General features: G+C 49.4%; 1 protein-coding gene across 1 annotated transcript in view; it reads right to left on the bottom strand.

Annotated features, from left to right (window-relative positions):
- Positions 1-19,524, bottom strand: part of LOC132407088 (asc-type amino acid transporter 1-like) — a 123,465-nt gene extending 103,941 nt beyond the window's left edge. The window contains exons 1-5 of the mRNA XM_059993376.1: positions 18,651-19,524; positions 9,484-9,688; positions 6,982-7,133; positions 4,430-4,555; positions 85-238 (exon numbers count right to left, since the gene is read on the bottom strand). Of these exons, the coding sequence (XP_059849359.1) occupies positions 85-238; positions 4,430-4,555; positions 6,982-7,133; positions 9,484-9,688; positions 18,651-18,741 (728 nt within the window). The 5' untranslated portion in view covers positions 18,742-19,524. The remainder of the gene's footprint in view (positions 1-84; positions 239-4,429; positions 4,556-6,981; positions 7,134-9,483; positions 9,689-18,650) is intronic.
- Between the last annotated feature and the right edge of the window lie 529 nt (positions 19,525-20,053).

A 20,053-nucleotide genomic window follows, 5' to 3' on the forward strand; every position in this document is an offset into this window, starting at 1 on the left:
CCCACCCCATTGGCCCAGACACTGAACTGTCGGGGAGAATGTGAAGGGATGTCCCCACTCCCCTCCATCAGTACATGAGCTCACCTCTGTGGGTCAACCAGCTCCTCGGTGACATAGTTGAGGAAGTTCCAGCCACTGTAGGAGAAGGAACCCTGTAGGAAAGCAAGGGCAATGTGCCCAATGTGGGGGCTGGAGGCACTGTCAAATGCCATGCTCGGCCGGAGGGCTTCATAGTGACCTGTGTGGAGAGAAGGCATGGGTTGTTGTCTGACGATAACCCCCACTGCCTCATACAGACAATTTAACATGATACAGTGAGAGTTCAGGGTCACTGTATCCCTCCGAGGGTCAAGGGCAAGGACAGCAAGGTCAGGGAACAGTAATGTCAATCTATATTCAACCCGGTAGTCCACAATGGGGAGTCAAACTTACCTAACGCATCTCCTGCACCAGCCTACCCACCAATAAGGACATACGTATATACAGAAGGTGTCAGAAAAGTCCGTAAGACACAGGAGCAGTGTTAGGCCATCCAGCTCATTGAGTCTGCTCCGCCATTCATTCACGGCTGATCCCAGATCCCACTCAACCCCATACACTTGCTTTCTCACCATATTCTTTGATGCCCTGACCAATCAGGAAACTATCAATTTCCACTTTAAATATACCCATGGACTTGGCCTGCACTGCAATCTATGGCAGAGCATTTCATAGGTTCACTACTCTCTGGCTAAAAAAATTCCTCACTACTCTCTGTTCTAAAAGGTCACCTGTGAATTTTGAGACCATGCCTTCCAGTTCTAGATACCCCCACCATCCACCCTATCTAGTCCTTTCAACATTCAGTAGGATTCAATAAGAACCCTCCTGCACTCTTCTAAATTCCAGTGAGTTCAGGTCCAAATCTGCCAAACACTCCTCAAATGTTAACTCCTTCATTCCCAGAATCATCCTTGAAAAACTTATCTGGACTCTCCAATGACAACTCATCCTTTCTGAAATAGGGGTCCAAAACTGTTGACAATACTCCAAGTGCAGCCTGACTAGTATCTTATAAAGGCTCAGCATTATATCTTTGCTTTTATATTTTATTCCCAATTAAATAAATGCCAACATTGCATTGGCTTCTTTACCACAGACTCAACCTGTAAATTAATCTTCTGGGAGTCTTGCATAAAGACTCCAAAGTCCCTCTGCACCTCTGATGTTTGAATCTTCTCCACATTTAGATAATATACTGCACTATTGTTCCTTTTACCAAAATGCATTATCGTACATTTCCCAACCTTGTATTCCAATAGGATTTTATCCTGTTAAGCAGCCTCAAGTATGGCATCTTGTCAAATGCATTTTGAAAATCCAAGCCAACAACATCTACTGACTCTCCTTTGTCCACACTGCTTGTTACTTCCTCGAAGAACTCTAACTGATTTGTCAGGCATGCTTTCCCTTTACAGAAGCCATGCTGACTTTGACTTATTTTATCATTAGTCTCCAAGCACCCTGAAACCTCATCCTTAATAATAGACTCCAACACTTTCCCAACCACTGAGGTTAGGCTAACTGGCCTATAATTTCCTTTCTTTTGCCTTCCTTCCATCTTAAAGAGTGAAGTGACATTTGCGATTTTCCAGTCCTCCAGGACCATACCAGAATCAAGTGATTCTTGAAAGATCATGACCAATGCAACTGCTATCTCTTCAGCAACCTCTCTCAGGACTCTGGGATGTTAGTCCCTCTGGTCCAGGTGACGTATCCACCTTAAGACCATTCAGTTTGCCTAGCACTTTTTCCTTTGTAATAGCAATGACACTCACTCCTGCTCCCTGACACTCACTGACCTCTGGCACCCTGCTCGTGTCGTCCACAGTGAAGTACTTATTTTCATTAACTATTTCTTTGTCCCTCCTTACTACCTCACCAGTATCATTTTCAAGTGGTCAAACATCAACTCTCACCTTCCTTTTGCTCTTTATGTAACTGAAAAGAACTCTAGTATTCTGCTTTATAGCACTGGCTAATTCCCTTGTCAGTCATGATTGCCTACCCCTGCCATTTGAGAACTACTTCTTCTGTGGGACATATCTATCCTGCGCCTTGTGAACCATTCCAGAAACTTCAGCCATCTCTGCTCTGCTGTCATCCCTGCCAGTATCCTCCTCTAATCCACTTGGGCAAGCTCCTCTCTCAGGCCTCTGTAATTCCCTTTATTCCCGAGTAGGCTCAAGCACAAGCTGCTCTACAGCTCAGCATTCAACACCATAATTCCCTCCAGACCTGCACCCCACCTTGTGTAGCTGGATCCTGGACTTCCGATCAGGTCGCTGGCAGGTGGTCAGGATGGGCTCCCTCACCTCTGCCCCTCCAACCCTCAACACAGGTGCCCCCCCCCGTGACTGTACTGTGACACGCAGCTCCAATCTGCTGATCAAATTCGCAGATGACAGGACTTTGATCGGTTTTATTTCTAGTGGTAATGAGACGGTCTACAGAGGAGAGGTTGACACCCTGATACAGTGGTGCCAGGATAACAACCTTTCCTTCAATGGCTTAAAAAACAAAAGAGCTGATCGTGGATTACAGGAGGAACAGAGACAGACTCGGCCCTGATCAACATCAATGGGTCTGCAGTTGAGAGGGTAATTCTCCGTATACACATCACCGATGATCTCACCTGGACTGTACACACCAGCTTTGTGGCAAAAAAAGCACAATAGCGTCTCTTCCACCTCAGGTGACTGAAGAAGTTCGGCATGGGTCCCAAGTCCTCAAGGCCTTCTACGGGGCACCAGTGAGAGCACACTGACTGGCTGTATCACTGCCTGGTACCGGAATTGCACCAACCTTGATCACTGGGCACTTCAGAGCATGGTATGGACAGCCCAGTGCATCTGTGGATATGACTTCCCGCCACTGAGGATAGCAGGAGGTGCATAAAAGAGGCCTGGACCACTAGTCACCCCAACCATAAACTGTTTCAGCTGCTTCCGTCAGGCAAACTGTATTGCAGCATTAAAGCCAGGACCAGCAGACTACAGGACACCTTCTTTCTACAAGCCATTATACTTGTATATTCATATGTCTGTACATTGCGATGGAGTCATAGTGCAATAATTTTTACTCCCTCATGTTGTGAGATGGATGTAAGATTTATATAAATTCTGAATTCTCTAAAAAGCCATCTTGTAGGCATTCAACAACTTTCTTCTCTAGAGATCCAACACCAACCTGATTTTCCCAGTCCCCTTGTATATTGAAGTCCCCCATTATAATTGTGTCATTACCCTTATTACATGCCTTTTCCAGCTCCCTTTGCAATCTCAACCCCACATCTTCGTTACTATTTGGAGGCCTATATGATTCCCATAATGGTTTTTTACCTTTGCTGTTTCACAAACTCCATCCACAAAGATTGAACATTATATCACCTCTTTCTAAAGATGTAATTTCATCTCTTACCTAGCTCCTAACTATGGCCTCCTTTCATCCACGACTCAGTGATGCCCACAACGCCATACCAACCAATCTGTAATTGCACCACAAGTTTGTCCATCTTATTCTGAATGCTACATGCATTTAAATATCGCCCCTTCAGTCCTGCATTCTTTTGAATTTTGAAAAGGACCTGTAACTTCACGAAGGATCTCACCAACCCTGCTCGTGGACTGTTTGTCCCACTCCCATCAGAAAGGAGGCTACGTAGATCCACACCAGACTCAGAAACAGTTACTTTCCCCAAGCAGTAAATCTGATCAACACCTCTACCCACTAACCCACCCCTCCACACCCCCAACTATCACTACTATCATTTCCTGTCAGTCACCTTATGTACAGAAACTCCCGTGCCTAGTGTCACTTTATGGACATACAATCAATGTATATAAGCTATCTGATGTATTCATGTTTACTGTGTTTTATTACTGTTCTTTATCATACTGTTTTTTATGCCACATCAAATCAGGAGTAACAATGACTTCAGCTCCTTTTGACTCATGTACAGGAAATGACATTAATCAATCTGAAGTTAAGAGGTCTGGGAGTTACAGGAAATGGAGGATTCCTTGGGGAGAAGAGAGTAGGAGGGGGTAGTTGTCTAAACCCCATCCCTCTCAATCTCTGAAATCCACCTCGTGTTTTGCACAGTGAACTCCTCCCCTGCCCTCTGATCCCTGTAACACTCCCTCCTCTCTCTCACACCCTCTTTCTCCTGACCTGTAATTCCCCCTTCCCTCCCCAAATGATCCCTCTAACTGTTCTTCCACACTCTTAACCCCTGTTCCTGAAGTTGGGTATCTGGGAGTGGGTGTCCCGCTGATACTCTCCTCGGGGGGGGGGGGTGGTAATGCTGGAAATTGGTCACCCACTGCCCACCACACTGGATATCTGGGGTGTTCCTGTGCTGGATTCACCGCAGGGATGGGCCGGTTACCTCTGCAGATCTGCACAAACCCCACCATGATGATGAGTCCTAGAGCAAGCAGTTTCCCCGCAGTGAACAGGTCCTGTATCCATGTCACCCATCGTACACTGAAGCAATTGACCCAGGTCAGCAGTACTGCAGGAGCAATAGAGATACAGGCCAGCATTAGTGGGCAGCTCACCATACACCAAGCCCCAGGAGTACAGAGGGGCCTTCACACTGTGTGCTACTCCGAGAGTGTGTGATGGGATGGTGTGGAGGGAAATTCACTCTGTGTCTGACCCTGGGAGTGTGTGATGGGATGGTGTGGAGGGAAATTCACTGCGTGTCTGACCCTGGGAATGTGTGATGGGATGGTGTGGAGGGAGACTCACTCTGTGTCTCACCCTGGGAGTATGTAATGGGATGGTGTAGAGGGAGATTCACTCTGTGACCCCAGGATTGTGTGATGGGATGGTGTGGAGGGAGTTTCACTCTCTGAGACCCAGGGAGTGTGTTTCACTTTTACAGGTTGTGAGTGGGAGTGAGAGTAGAAGAGAGATGCCTCATCAATTGGCTATTGGGCGGAAACTTTAGCCAATGAGAGGAAGGCAAGGTTAAGTGAGTGGCCACAGTGAAGGGTGGTCAGTGTAAGAGTAGGGAGCTGGAGACTTTTAAAAGTAGGATCATGAGAGCTGAAGGTCTGCACATGCCTGTTAGAGTGAAGGGCAAGTCTGGTTTGAGTAGGGAACCTTGGTGATGAGGGATATTGAGGTCATGGTCAAGAAAGAGGAGGCATAGGTCAGATACAGGCTGCTGGGATTAGGTGAATCCCTGGAGGTGTTTAAACAGATGCCGAAGTAAGTTCAGGAGGGCAAAAGGATAACTTGGCCAGAGAAGATTAAGAAAAATCCAAAGAGATTTTATGAAGGAAAAGGAGTAGCTAGAGAGAGAACAGCACTCCTCAGAGGTCAAAGGGGACACCACAGCATGGTTACAGGAGATGGGCAAGGTGCTTAATGAATATTTCTCCTCTGTTTTTGCTGTGGGGAGACAGGAAATGAGGGAAAAAATAGGGAAGTCTTTGTGATAGTCTGCATTGTAGCATAGAAGGTGCTGACTTTCGTAAAAGGTGTGAAGGTAAACAGATTTCCAGGCCCGACCAAGATTATCCAAGACTCTGGGAGATTAGAGAGAAATTGTAGGAGCCCAGGCTGAGATGTTTGCAACAGCAGGTGAACTGTCTACTGAAGGATAGCCAATGTTGTACCATTATTTAAGAACAGTAGCAAAACCAGGGAACTATAAGTCTAAGATCTGAACTTAGGGTAGTTATTGGAGAGGGTTCGGAGGGAATACGTACTGGATGAAAGACATGGCTTGACTAGGAGGGGTCAGCATCAAGACTGATGAAGTTGGGCTTTTTGATGAAGTGACCAAGAACGTTGATGAGGGCAGGGTGACAGATGTGCTTTATTTCGACATTGACAAAATTCTGCATGCTGAGCTACTGTGGAATGTGAGATCGTATGGGATCCAGGGAGAGCTGGCTAACTGGATACAACCAGCTTGATGGCAGGAAGCAGAAGGTGTTGGTGGAAAATTCTTTCTCAGACTGGCAGTCTGTAACCAGTGATGTTCCCCAGGATCAGAGTTGTTGTCTGTCATCTATATCAATGATTTGTATAAGAATGCACAGGCATGGTTAGTAAATTTGTAAGCAGGTGGTATCGTGAACAGTGATGAAGGTTATCAAAATCACAGGGGGAATCTTGATCAGCTGGGTAAACAGGCTAAGAAGTGACAAATAGAGTTTAATTCAGATTAGGGGAATTCAAATCAAGGTCAGATTTCTACAACAAGTGTTACAACACTGGGGAGGGAGCTTGGAGTACAAGCACGTGGTTCTAGTGGCATCACAGGTAGACAGGTGGTGAGGAAGGCCTTTGGCACACTGGCCTTCATAAGTCAGGGCACTGAATATAGATTGGGAGGTCATAGTGTGGTTGTACAGGATACTAGTGAGCTGCACTTGGAGTATTGTGTTCTGTTTAGGTCACCTTGCTGTAGGGAAAAATGTTATTAAACTGGAGAGAGGGCAGCAAGGAAGTCTCTGGGAAGGATGTTATTAAGCTGGAGAGAGCAGTAAGGATGTCGCTGGAATCTGAGGGACTGAGGTTGGACAGGTTAGCACCTTATTTCTTGGAGTAAGAGACTGAGAGATGGTCTTACAGAGGTGTGACAAGCCATGAGTGGCATAGAGAGGGGGAATGCACTCAGCCTTTCTCCAGCATTGGTGAATCAGAAACTAGAGGGCACAGGTTGAAAATGAGAAGAAAAAGATTTGGGGAACTTAAAAAGCACCATTTTCAAAGTGTGGTATCTTTGTGGACAGAGCTACCAGAGGAAGTAGATGAGGAAGATACACTAGCAACTTCTAAAAGACCCTCGGATGGGTACATGGATTGGAATTGTTTCGGAGATCATAGGACACAAACTGGCCATTAGGACAAGCCTGGATGGGCTGAAGGAACTGTATTAATTCCGGAGAATGCCACATTTCCACTGTCAGTCAAACTCACTGAGGCAGAGGGCAGCCAGGAGCCTCGAGGCCACGTAAGGCGGCACACACTCAGGGAAGACGGGCTGAAGCACATAACTGGCAAAGGTTAGAGCCATCACTGCCTGCGTTGTGGGGTAGATCACCAGCAGTGCGCTCCACAGCACCAGGAACCTGTACAGAATGAAAATGGTGAGGAACACACAATCACCCAGACACATAGACACCTCCCTCCCCCCCCACCCCAAACACACCAACCCCATGGACGCACACAATGCCCGTACTCACGGACACCTACCAATCTTTGTGAGACATCTGTATTGGGAACACATACCCTCTGCCCAGACACGCAGTGTTAGGACCTCTTTACCAACATACATCTACATCTACTGCCTCAACACACTCACTGCCCAGACACGCAGTGTTAGGACCTCTTTACCAACATACATCTACATCTACCGCCTCAACACACTCACTGCCCAGACACACAGTGCTGGGACCTCTTTACCAACATACATCTACATCTACCGCCTCAACACACTCACTGCCCAGACACACAGTGCTGGGACCTCTTTACCAACATACATCTACATCTACCGCCTCAACACACTCACTGCCCAGACACATGGACACACTGACTAGTCCATGTAGGACCCATTCAGAGAGAAGACGTGAAGTCCAGACCTCCCATGCCCAACGTCTGCTCCAGCACTCTGACAGGACCTCACAATGCAAGTACCTCTCTAAACTTCACATGGTACCCATTCTAAAGCCTGATGATTCAACTGCTAGTCTCGACAGCTAAACATTGTGGAAGTCAGGCAGATTCTAAACCCCCAAGGGACCAATGTCAAATCTCCTCTGAACCCACTGCCCTACAACTAGGTGGGTGTGGAGATGTTTCCAGAGCTGGAGATTTCTCTGTCCCGGAGAGTTGTGGTAGCTGGATAATTGAAATGCAGTGGGTAACTGGCACAGGAGCTGAAGCCTGAGGTGAAGAAGTAGAAGATGCTGATGAGGCCTAATTTGGAGTATTGTGTGCAGTCTTGGTTACCTACCTACAGGAAAGATATCAATGAGATTGAAAGAGTGTAGAGAAAATTATAAGGATGTTGTCAGGACTTTACATGTAGGCAAAGGGAATAGGTAGGAGCATAGGAGAATGGGAGGAGATTTGATAGAAGTATACCAATTTATGTGGGATATAGATAAGGTAAATGCAAGTAGACTTTTTCCACTGAGGTTGGGTGAAACTACAACTAGAGGTCATGGGTTAAGGGTGAAAGGCTGAAATGTTTAAGGGGAACATGAGGGGCAACATTTTCACTCAGATGCTGGTTAGAGTGTTGGACAGGCTGCCAGTGGATGAGTTGATGCTGGTTTAATTTCAGCATTTAAGAGAAGTTTGAATAAGTACATGAATGGGAGGGTTGTGGAGGGTTATTATCTAGGTCCAGGTCAATGGGACCAAGTGCATTAATAGTTCAGCACAGACTAGATGGACCAAAGGGCCTGTTTCTATGTTGTAGTACTCTATGACTCTAACCACCATCACGCTGAACAGTGGTGTTACACCTCCTGTGAAGGTAGGGGAAGTGTCAAGGATCAGGGAAGGATGAGTTATGGAGGGAGTGGACAGGGTGGGAGGAGATGTGACTGGTGTGAGGATCATGTGGTTGCAGCTGTGAGAGCCAACTCCCTCTCCCCCTCCCCATTGCTGATACATTTCAGCTCAAACACAAACTAACATCAAAGTTTTAACATTCATACGTTACATAGATCACAGAACATTACAGCACAGTACAGGCCTTTCGGCCCACAATGTTGTGCCAACCTTTTAACCTATTCCAAGATTAATCTAACCCTTCCCTCCCACATAGCCCTCCACTTTTCATCATCCATGTGCCTACCTAAGAGTCTCTTAACCATCCCTAACATATTTACCTCCACCACCACCCCTGACAGGGTATTCCACACAACCACCACTCTTTGTGTAAAAAATCTACCTCTGACATCCCCTTATGCTTTCCTCCAGTCACATTAAACTAATACTCCTTATATCCACCCTGGGGAAAAGGTCTCTGACTGTCCACTCTATCTATGCCATTTATCATCTTGTACATCTCTATCAAGTCACCTCTCATCCTCTTTCACAGAAAAGAGAAAATCCTCAGCTCACTCTATCTTCATAAAACATGCTCTCTAAGCCAGGTAGCATCCTGGTAAATCTCCTGCACCCTCCCTAAAGTTTCACACCCTTTCAGAGAGCTCTGCTCTCCTGCATTTACACACACCAATCCAAGGTATGGCCCACTTCCACCCTTAACTTCAAGTTCCCAGCTTATCAAATTTCCAGTGACCATTCCACCCACAAGGCCCATAACAGCTCACAGTAACTACTTCAGAAAGAGAAGTCTGAGGCCAATTGGCCCCTTAGGCCTGTTGTACCATTGAATAAGAGCGTAGTGAATCTTTTTCCTTGGTGTAGATACCCCTCTCCCCAACACTGCACCCCTTGTCCTACCCAGGTAAGCCCCCGAACACCTCCTTCACATAGGCGTAGTCCCCTCCGGACTTGGGAATGGTGACTCCCAACTCAGCATAGCAGAGGGAGCCAATGACGGTGACGAGACCAGCCAGAGTCCAGACCACAAGGGCCAGACCCACACTGCCCGCCTGTTCCAGCACTCCCTTTGGTGAGATGAAGATTCCTGATCCGATGATGTTTCCTGTGGGTGGAGCAGCCGGTGTTAGAAGGTGGTGGGACACTCAGACCCTCACATCCCAACCCTTCCCTCCACCAGTGATGGAGGACCCACCCTCATGCCCCTTTACACACTGACCCACCCTTGGTCAGTGCAATGATATACATCTTTCAACACATACCATTGCACATCAACCTCGGTCTCTCAGCCAATCAGCAGGTAGCCTGACAGATTGACAACCCTTGCACCCTATCATTCCATATGACATGGAGCAGAATTAATCCATTTGGCTCATCAAGTCTGCTCTGCCATTCCATCATGGCTGATTTATTATCCCTCTCGACCCCATGCTCCTGCTCCCCATAGCTCAATTCCCAATGTGGGGTGGGTGCAGATAGGGGATGGGAGGGGCAAGCATGGACACAGAAGGAATTGAGGGTAGGTGGTGATACAGGGGATGGAAGGATGGTGTGAGGGCTGGGAGAGTAATGGGAAGGGGTGGGGGTGACACAAGGAATGTGAAGGAAATGCAGAAACTCCAGAGTGGGGACTGTGGAGAGTCTCAGTCTGCTTCTCAGCTGGAAGGTATGGGTGGGGGAGGTGGAGTGTAGTCACTGAAGGACTGGGCTGAGGTAATGAGGCTTCAGCACCGCCCCACTCCTGCCCCCATTGACCAAGGGAGCCGTGTTGCTGGGAGACATGCAGAGCGATTGGTTGTGTAGGACGGTGGAGCGCGGATCTGCATACTGATGGCTGGTGCACTGGCACAGACGCCAGACTCGTCACAAATACCCTACAGTCACAGGGGCCATTAACCCCAACACCACTGGTAGGTTAGCCTTTGCACAACTGTACATTAACCCCCACAACTCTAGCACATTAACCCCCCGCCCCGACAACACAACACTGGCACATTAACCCCTACACCACCAGTACATTAAACCCAACAATACTGGCACATTAACCCCCCCTCCCAACACCAGCATTTTAACCCCCACACCACCAGTATATTAATCCTCACAACACTAGCACGTTACCCCCTCCACAACACTGGCACATTAACCCCCACACCACTGGCACATTAATCCCCACAACACCAGTACATTAAACCCCACATCACTGGCACGATAACACCCACACCACCAGTACAGAAACAGGGGCCATTAACCCTCACACCACCAGCACAGACAGAGGGGTGTTAACCTCCTACACCACATGTACATTAACCTCCACAACACTGGCATGTTACACCCCCCCCCAACAATGCTGGCATCTTAACCCCCACAAAACTGCTATTAACCTCCATACAACCAGTTTATACGCAAGGGCCATTAACCCTCATACCGCAGGTATATTAACCTCCTCATCACCAGCACAGAAACAGAGGCTGCTAATCCCTACACCACTGGCATATATACCCTCACACCAGCAGCACGTTAACCCCCACACTGCCAGTACAGACACAGGCTTTGTTCCGGCCTTCAGCACAGGTAGTGAAGCCAAGGAGGCCATTCAGTCTGTTCCACTGAGAAATAATCTGTCTTCTCCCCGCTCCCTCTATTATTTTTGATTACCCAAACTCAACCAAACACTGTTATAAAACTCAGCGTGAGCTTGGCCCTTCCACAGTTGAAAACTTCAAACTTCCATCCCTACTTGAAGTGTTTCTGAGTTTCACCCTGAAACAGTGTACTTTTTAACAAATTTATTTAGAGATACTGACCCAATGAACCCACATCACTCAGTTACACCTATGTGAACAATTAATGTCTTTGGATTGTGAGAGGAAAGCGGAGCCCCTGCAGGAAACACGTGGTCATGGGGAGCAGTAGGAATTCAACCCCGGTCACTGGCACTGTGACATTGTTGCACTCTACCATGCCACCCACAAACTCCCAAACTGTGCCCAGCAAGCAGAGTCGCCAAACTCCCCCACATGGATTGCATTAATATTTTCCAATGTTACAATTCATTTTTAATATGGTCCAAAAGGTTTAGCCTGGTGGGATCAGAAAAGTGAATCCAAAGTTAATTCCATTACAGGTGGTGGAGGGTGTTGCTGCTAGAGTTGTCTGTGGCCAGTGGCTTGGCTAGCACTGTCAAGTAACTGTGTTCTTAGAGTCATAGAACAGAACTTCATTCTGGAGCAGAGGGGTGACATAAAATTATGGAGGGAGTTTAGGAAGAGTAAGTGTAAGGATCCTTTTCCTTTGGTGAGGATGTCGAAGTCGAGAGGGCATGGGGTACGAGGTGAGAGGTAGCACTTTAGAGGGGATCTGAGAGAGAATTGTTTCACACAGAGGGTTAGAAACTGGAAGACACTACCTGAGGGTGTGGTGGGAGGACACTGAAGAAGTTTCCAGACTAACGTTTGAATGATAATGAAAAAGAAGGCTATGAACCAGACTGGGTAAATGAGATTAGTGTGATTGGGGTCAATAGCAGGCATGGATGTGTTGAGCCATAGGGCTGGTCAACGTCTGTACAAATTAATGACACTTACAGGTTTATCCTGTGCCATCTCCTTGAATGTCAACCGCCCTGCCTGCACTGGTTGACTGGAAACCTGGGCACAATCACTGATCTGCCTCCTGTCCTTCATAAACAAAGGGAGCAGCTATTCCTGGACTCATGTCACATGCCCCCTCCATGCTCCACACCTCCCACTACTCACGTGAGGTTGCCAAACACAGGAGACCTGCAGACTCGGGGGAAAAATAAAACAATACAGCACAGGAACAGGGCCTTTGGCCCACAATGTAGTGCCAAACTAAATTAGTAATCAAATGGCAAACTGATCTCTTCTGCCTACACAATGTCCTTATCCTTCCCTTTTCCTCACATTCAGGTGTCTATTAAATGTCTTTAAGAGTCCCTGATGCATCTGCCTCTGCCACCACTCCAGGCTCCCACAACTCTGTGTAAAAAAAAACTTGCCCCTCACATCTCCTTTGAACTTGCCTCCTCGCACCTTAAACGTATGCCCTCTGGTATTAGACATAACAACCCTGGGAAAAAGATATGGTCTCTTTACATTTGACCAACCAAGGTTCAACATCACATTTGGATGGGTTAAACTCCACCTGCCATCTCTCAGCCCATATCTGCAACTGATCTATTGTAATGTTTGCCAGCCATCTACACTATCCACAACACCAATCTTCATATCATCTGCAAATTTACTAATCCACCCACCTACATTTTCATCCAGGTAATTTATATACAAACAGTAGGAGTCCCAGTACAGGCCCCTGCTGAACACCACTAATTAGATAAATACATCCCTTCAACCACCACCCCATCTTCTATGGGCAACCCAGTACTGAATCAAAATGGCCAATTCACCACAGATCCCACGCATCTTAATCTTCTGGATGAGTCTCCCATGAGGAACTTTCTCAAACAGTTTACTAAAATCCTTGTAGACAACATCTACAGCTCTACCTTCATCAATTCATCAAAAAACTAACCAAGTTGGTAAAACATGGCTTGCCCCAAAACAGTCACTGGCTCTCCCTAATTACATCGTTTTCCAAATGATCATAAATCTTATCCTTAAGAATTCTCTCCAGTAACCTTGCTACCATTGCCTGATATATAGATTCCAGGATTTTTCCTGGTTCCCTTCTTCAGGCATCAGAATGAAGTTGATAAGGATCTCAGCCTTACTGCACAGGACACCTCTCTCTCCTGCCAGTCAGCAAACAGCTCTGTAACCATAATGGATCTCACCTCCTGCCTTCTACAATTAATATCCATGGACATCACTTGTCCAATACCCAGGTCAGCTCTTCAAAACTTTCACCCAGGTTCATGGGGAACTGTCCTTCACAAATACATTGTCTCTCATGAACCAAATCGTTCATTGAGTTTGGTCCCTTGGTGCTTACTTCCAATCTCTGAGAACCTTGGACAGAACTTGCTTACATTTCCTCGGTTTACTCATCCACTTAACCTGTAGGGACTTCACAATTTTCCAGTCTAAACATCCCAGAGAAAGTTGCAAAGTTTCAGTTCAGACCCAGTCGATGGTCTAGACAGTTCCTGTAAACCCCTAGTAGGGAACTAGCTACTCCCAGGGCTGTGTCACTCTCCAACACTGCTAGTCTCTTCCCTGCCCTTGTTCTGTGGACACTAATTTTCCTTCTCACACCCCACAGTCACCAACAGCTGCCCAAGGTTTTGAGATACAGTGGCCATTCCAGCCCAAAGAGCCGCACTGCCCAGAAACCACCTATTAACCACTAACCTAATCACGGGACAGTTTATAACAACCAATTAACCTACCAACCACTACGTCTTTGGTCTGTGGGAGGGACAGAAGTACCTGGAAAAAACCCAAACAGCTCACAAGAATATACAAACTTTCTTGCAGAGGACGCCAGAATTGAACTCCAAACTCCAATGCCCTGAGCTGTAAGAGTGCTGCACTAACGTTTATGCTACTATGCCTTTGTACTTCCTCTTTTAGTTTAGTGGGGTTGCCCCTGACAGATTCTGCTGGGTAGTGTAGCACAGTAAACTCCTCCTGCTGTGTATCCCCAGTTCCTATTGACACGCCCTGCCAGCATGGGGTAGTCACCTTCCACAGACCTGGAATCACATCACCTGCTTCACCTCACCTTCTGCTGAACATGACCATAAAACACAGAAGAATGAGGCTATTTGGCTTGCAGAGTCAGCTCTGTCATTTCATCATGGCTGATTTATTCTCCCTGCCAACCCCATTCTCCGGCCTTATGCAGTAACCTTTGACACCCTGACTAAACAAGAACCTAGCAACCTCCACTTTAAATATACCCAATGACTTAACCTATGGAAATGAATTCCACAGATTTACCACTGTCTGGTTGAAGAAATTCCTCATCTCCATTCTGAAAGGACGTCCCTCTATTCTGAGGCTGTGTCCTTTGCTCCCCACTTAGAGGAAACATCCTTTCCACATCCACTCTATCGCGGCCTTTCAATATTTGATATGTTTCAATGAAATCTCCCATCATTCTTCTAAACTCCTGTGAGTATAGGCCCAGTTTCATAAAACAGCTCCTCATATGTTAACCCTTTTATTCCTGAAATCACTCATGAACCTCCTCTGGACCCTCTCCAATGCCAGCACACCTTTTCTTAGATAAGTGACCCAAAACTGCTCACAATACTCCAAGTCTGATCAATGTCTTATAAAACCCCACACCACATCCTCACTTTTATATTACATTGAAATTCAAACTAACAAGCAGAACTGTGTCCATATTTCCAGCAAACAACCTCCCTTGCATTGGGAAAGTGAAACCAGAAATCCTTGGCTGGTGGGGAGTGAAGGAGAATTCAGGGAATGAAAGGGGAGAGGGTGGTTATCTCGAGATGGAGGAGTGGACAGGAGGTGCCGATGCTGTGGGATTTCACTAAGGGAAGGTGTAGGAATTCCACTGGCTGTGGAGGCTGGTGGAGTCTGGCATCTCCAGAAGATGTGTCTGGCAATTCTGGCATCTTCAGAAGGTTGAAAGCAGGTAGACAGGAAATGATGTAGAGTGGGGTTTTCCAATCATTTTAATGCCACAGACCCTTACCTTTAACCGAGGGGTCCGTGGATCCGAGGTTAGGAACCCCCGGTGAAGAGGGAACTCTAATCTGTCTGATTCTGGGAGTGTGTGATGGCATGGTGTGGAGGGAGCTTCGCTCTGTATCTGACCCCGGTAGTGTATGATGGGACGGTGTGGAGGGAGCTTCACTCTGTATCTGACCCCGGTAGTGTATGATGGGACGGTGTGGAGGGATCTGCACTCATGTCTGACCCCTGTGGTGTGTGATGGGACGGTGTGGAGGGATCTGCACTCTGTGTCTGACCCCGGTGGTGTGTGATGGGACGGTGTGGAGGGTTCTGCACTCAGTGTCTGACCCCGGTGGTGTGTGATGGGACGGTGTGGAGGGTTCTGCACTCAGTGTCTGACCCCGGTGGTGTGTGATGGGATGGTGTGGAGGGATCTGCACTCTGTGTCTGACCCCGGGGCTGTGTGATGGGACGGTGTGGAGGGTTCTGCACTCAGTGTCTGACCCCGGTGGTGTGTGATGGGACGGTGTGGAGGGATCTGCACTCTGTGTCTGACGCCGGCGGTGTGTGATGGGACGGTGTGGAGGGATCTGCACTCTGTCTCTGACCCCTGTGGTGTGTGATGGGATGGTGTGGAGGGATCTGCACTCAGTGTCTGACCCCGGTGGTGTGTGATGGGATGGTGTGGAGGGTTCTGCACTCAGTGTCTGACCCCTGTGGTGTGTGATGGGACGGTGTGGAGGGATCTGCACTCTGTGTCTGACCCCGGTGGTGTGTGATGGGACGGTGTGGAGGGATCTGCACTCTGTGTCTGACCCCGGTGGTGTGTGATGGGATGGTGTGGAGGGATCTGCACTCAGTGTCTGACCCCTGTGGTGTGTGATGGGACGGTGTGGAGGGATCTGCACTCTGTGTCTGACCCCGGTGGTGTGTGATGGGACGGTGTGGAGGGATCTGCACTCTGTGTCTGACCCCGGTGGTGTGTGATGGGATGGTGTGGAGGGATCTGCACTCTGTGTCTGACCCCGGTAGTGTGTGATCGGACGGTGTGGAGGGATCTGCACTCTGTGTCTGACCCCGGTGGTGTGTGATGGGATGGTGTGGAGGGATCTGCACTCAGTGTCTGACCCCTGTGGTGTGTGATGGGACGATGTGGAGGGATCTGCACTCATGTCTGACCCCTGTGGTGTGTGATGGGACGGTGTGGAGTGATCTGCACTCAGTGTCTGACCCCGGTGGTGTGTGATGGGCCGGTGTGGAGGGATCTGCACTCAGTGTCTGACCCCGGTGGTGTGTGATGGGACGGTGTGGAGGGATCTGCACTCAGTGTCTGACCCCGGGGCTGTGTGATGGGACGGTGTGGAGGGATCTGCACACAGTGTCTGACCCCGGTGGTGTGTGATGGGACGATGTGGAGGGATCTGCACTCTGTGTCTGACCCCAGTGGTGTGTGATGGGACGGTGTGGAGGGATCTGCACTCTGTGTCTGACCCCGGTGGTGTGTGATGGGACGGAGTGGTGGGATCTGCACTCTGTGTCTGACCCCGGGGCTGTGTGATGGGACGGTGTGGAGGGATCTGCATTCTGTCTCTGAACCCTGTGGTGTGTGATGGGATGGTGTGGAGGGATCTGCACTCAGTGTCTGACCCCGGTGGTGTGTGATGGGACGGTGTGGAGGGATCTGCACTCAGTGTCTGACCCCGGTGGTGTGTGATGGGACGGTGTGGAGGGATCTGCATTCAGTGTCTGACCCCGGTGGTGTGTGATGGGATGGTGTGGAGGGATCTGCACTCCGTCTCTGAACCCTGTGGTGTGTGATGGGACGGTGTGGAGGGATCTGCACTTTGTGTCTGACCCCGGTGGTTTGTGATGGGACGGTGTGGAGGGATCTGCACTCTGTGTCTGACCCCTGTGGTGTGTGATGGGACAGAGTGGAGGGATCTGCACTCAGTGTCTGACCCCGGTGGTGTGTGATGGGATGGTGTGGAGGGATCTGCACTCTGTGTCTGACGCCGGCGGTGTGTGATGGGACAGAGTGGAGGGATCTGCACTCTGTGTCTGACCCCTGTGGTGTGTGATGGGACAGAGTGGAGGGATCTGCACTTTGTGTCTGACCCCGGGGCTGTGTGATGGCACGGTGTGGAGGGATCTGCACTCAGTGTCTGATCCCGGTGGTGTGTGATGGGACGGTGTGGAGGGATCTGCATTCAGTGTCTGACCCCGGTGGTGTGTGATGAGGCGGTGTGGAGGGATCTGCACTCAGTGTCTGACCCCGGTGGTGTGTGATGGGACGGTGTGGAGGGATCTGCACTCATGTCTGACCCCTGTGGTGTGTGATCGGACGGTGTGGAGGGATCTGCACTCAGTGTCTGACCCCGGTGGTGTGTGATGGGATGGTGTGGAGGGATCTGCACTCTGTGTCTGACCCCGGTGGTGTGTGATGGGATGGTGTGGAGGGATCTGCACTCTGTGTCTGACCCCTGTGGTGTGTGATGGGACGGAGTGGAGGGATCTGCACTCTGTGTCTGACCCCGGTGGTGTGTGATGGGACGGTGTGGAGGGATCTGCACTCAGTGTCTGACCCCGGTAGTGTGTGATGGGACGGAGTGGTGGGATCTGCACTCTGTGTCTGACCCCGGTGGTGTGTGATGGGACAGTGTGGAGGGATCTGCACTCTGTGTCTGGCCCCGGTGGTGTGTGATGGGGCGGAGTGGAGGGATCTGCACTCTGTGTCTGACCCCGGTAGTGTGTGATCGGACGGTGTGGAGGGATCTGCACTCTGTGTCTGACCCCGGGGCTGTGTGATGGGATGGTGTGGAGGGATCTGCACTCAGTGTCTGACCCCTGTGGTGTGTGATGGGACGGTGTGGAGGGAGATTCACTCTGTGTCTGACACCGGGAGTGTGTGATGGGATGGTGTGGAGGGTTCTGCACTCAGTGTCTGACCCCGGTGGTGTGTGATGGGACGGTGTGGAGGGATCTGCACTCTGTGTCTGACCCCGGGGCTGTGTGATGGGACGGAGTGGAGGGATCTGCACTCTGTCTCTGACCCCGGGAGTGTATGACGGGATTTGATGGAATGAATTGGTGTGAGGTGGATCTCCGCCCAGAGAACGTGTGGGAATATCTGGCCCGTGTTAAACTCTCCAGCCATGGCCCTGATAAGTTGGAAGACGTGCAACAGGCAAAAGAGAAAAGTTGAGCCCAAAGCTGTCCTGACTTTCCCCTCCCTCAGGTACTCACGTATCACTGAGTTCTGTGCCAGGGACTATCCCCTCCCGCCGTTACAACTCTCTCCCGGTCGGAAGGAGCTTTGGGGTGGGGGGGAGGGAAGGGATGTCATCGAACCCCAGAGCCGGAGCAATCTGTTCTCCCCCAAAGGATCCAAATTTAGTGTGGGGCTTTGGGACGGGGTCGGGGAGGAGGGTCCGTACTCACCCACAATGATGGCACAGGCGCTGGGAAGTCCGATCTCTTTCTTCAGGGCTACCCTCTCGGGGATGCCCGGGCCGCCTGTCCGCGCCCGCATTCTGCTGCCGACTGACTCCTCCCCGGCGCCAACTCCCAATCCCTGCGTCCCTCCTAACCCTCTGACGGCGTGGCGCTCCCTCAGTTCCACCCCTCCCACGTCGCGGCGCTCCCTCCGTTCCGCCCCTCGCACAGCGCAACGCTCCTTCAGTACCGCCCTTTAGGAAGGCTGTAACTGACATACAGGTCATCACTGCAGTGTCCTTGTTCAGGAACACAGCCATCTCGGCAATGGCATTGCCCATGGTGATGGGCTGCTATAAAGAGATGCATCCTTTAGCTCCCTCTCTTCACTCACTGGTCCCAACACTGGAAGCTTTGCAATGGACTGGGCGGATTTCCACTTTGTATAGACTCTGGTCCACATCTGAGAGGGAGACCTCAGTGGTCAGAGGTATCGGCGGCAGGAAGGCGGGCAAAGAACCACCAAACACAGAGTTCTTTCTCTTTGCGTGGGAGTTGTTCTTTTTTTTAACCATTAAAGACAGACGGGGTCCAGCGGAGCGGCCATCGATTGAGTGGGAGTTGGAGTCAGAATCTTTGACTCAAGAAGCTTCGACAAGAAGAGGCCGAGGCCAAAGAAACAGGTAAGAAGGGTAGGATTTTCCTTTCGTGATTGCTGATTTGGTCTTGGTTGCCCACTGTACAGTGCAGGCAGGATGGCAGTGGAATGCTCCTCCTGTAGGATGTGGGAATTCATGGAACCTGATGGTCTCCCTGATGACTACACCTGCGGGAAGTGCAGCCAACTCCAGTTCCTGAATGACCGCATTAACGAACTGGAGCTGGATGAACTTAGGATCATCTGGGAGGCAGAGCAACTGATGGATACGACTTCTCAGCAGGTGGCTGCACCCAGAGTGCAGAATTCAGGGAGGAGATGGGTGAACACTGAGAGGTAAAAGGAGAAGGAAGTCAGTGCAGGGTCCCCCTGTGGCCATTCCCCTCAGCAACAGGTATAATACCCCTTTGGATACTGAGGAGGGGGGTGACCTATCTGGGCAAGGCAGCAGCAGCCAGATCAGTAGCACTGTGGTCAGCTCCAAGTCTTAGAAGGGTAGGGTGAAGTCGGGTGGACTCAATAGTTAGGGGGACAGTTAGGAGATTCTGTGGCAGCAAAAGAGACATCAGGGCACTGGAGCAGGGACCCAATCACAGACCCAGTACTCAGCGATATTGATTGAGTAATAAATCCCAAGGTGAAAACAAAGTCAGCATCAGAGTTCAGGCAGAGATCAAAACATCCAGAGAAATCCAAAAACCAGAAACAGGCAGAGTCAATATTCAGATGGACAGAGTACAGGTACAAATGC

Source organism: Hypanus sabinus, chromosome 17, assembly GCF_030144855.1.
Source record: "Hypanus sabinus isolate sHypSab1 chromosome 17, sHypSab1.hap1, whole genome shotgun sequence".
Taxonomy (NCBI): Eukaryota; Metazoa; Chordata; class Chondrichthyes; order Myliobatiformes; family Dasyatidae; genus Hypanus; species Hypanus sabinus.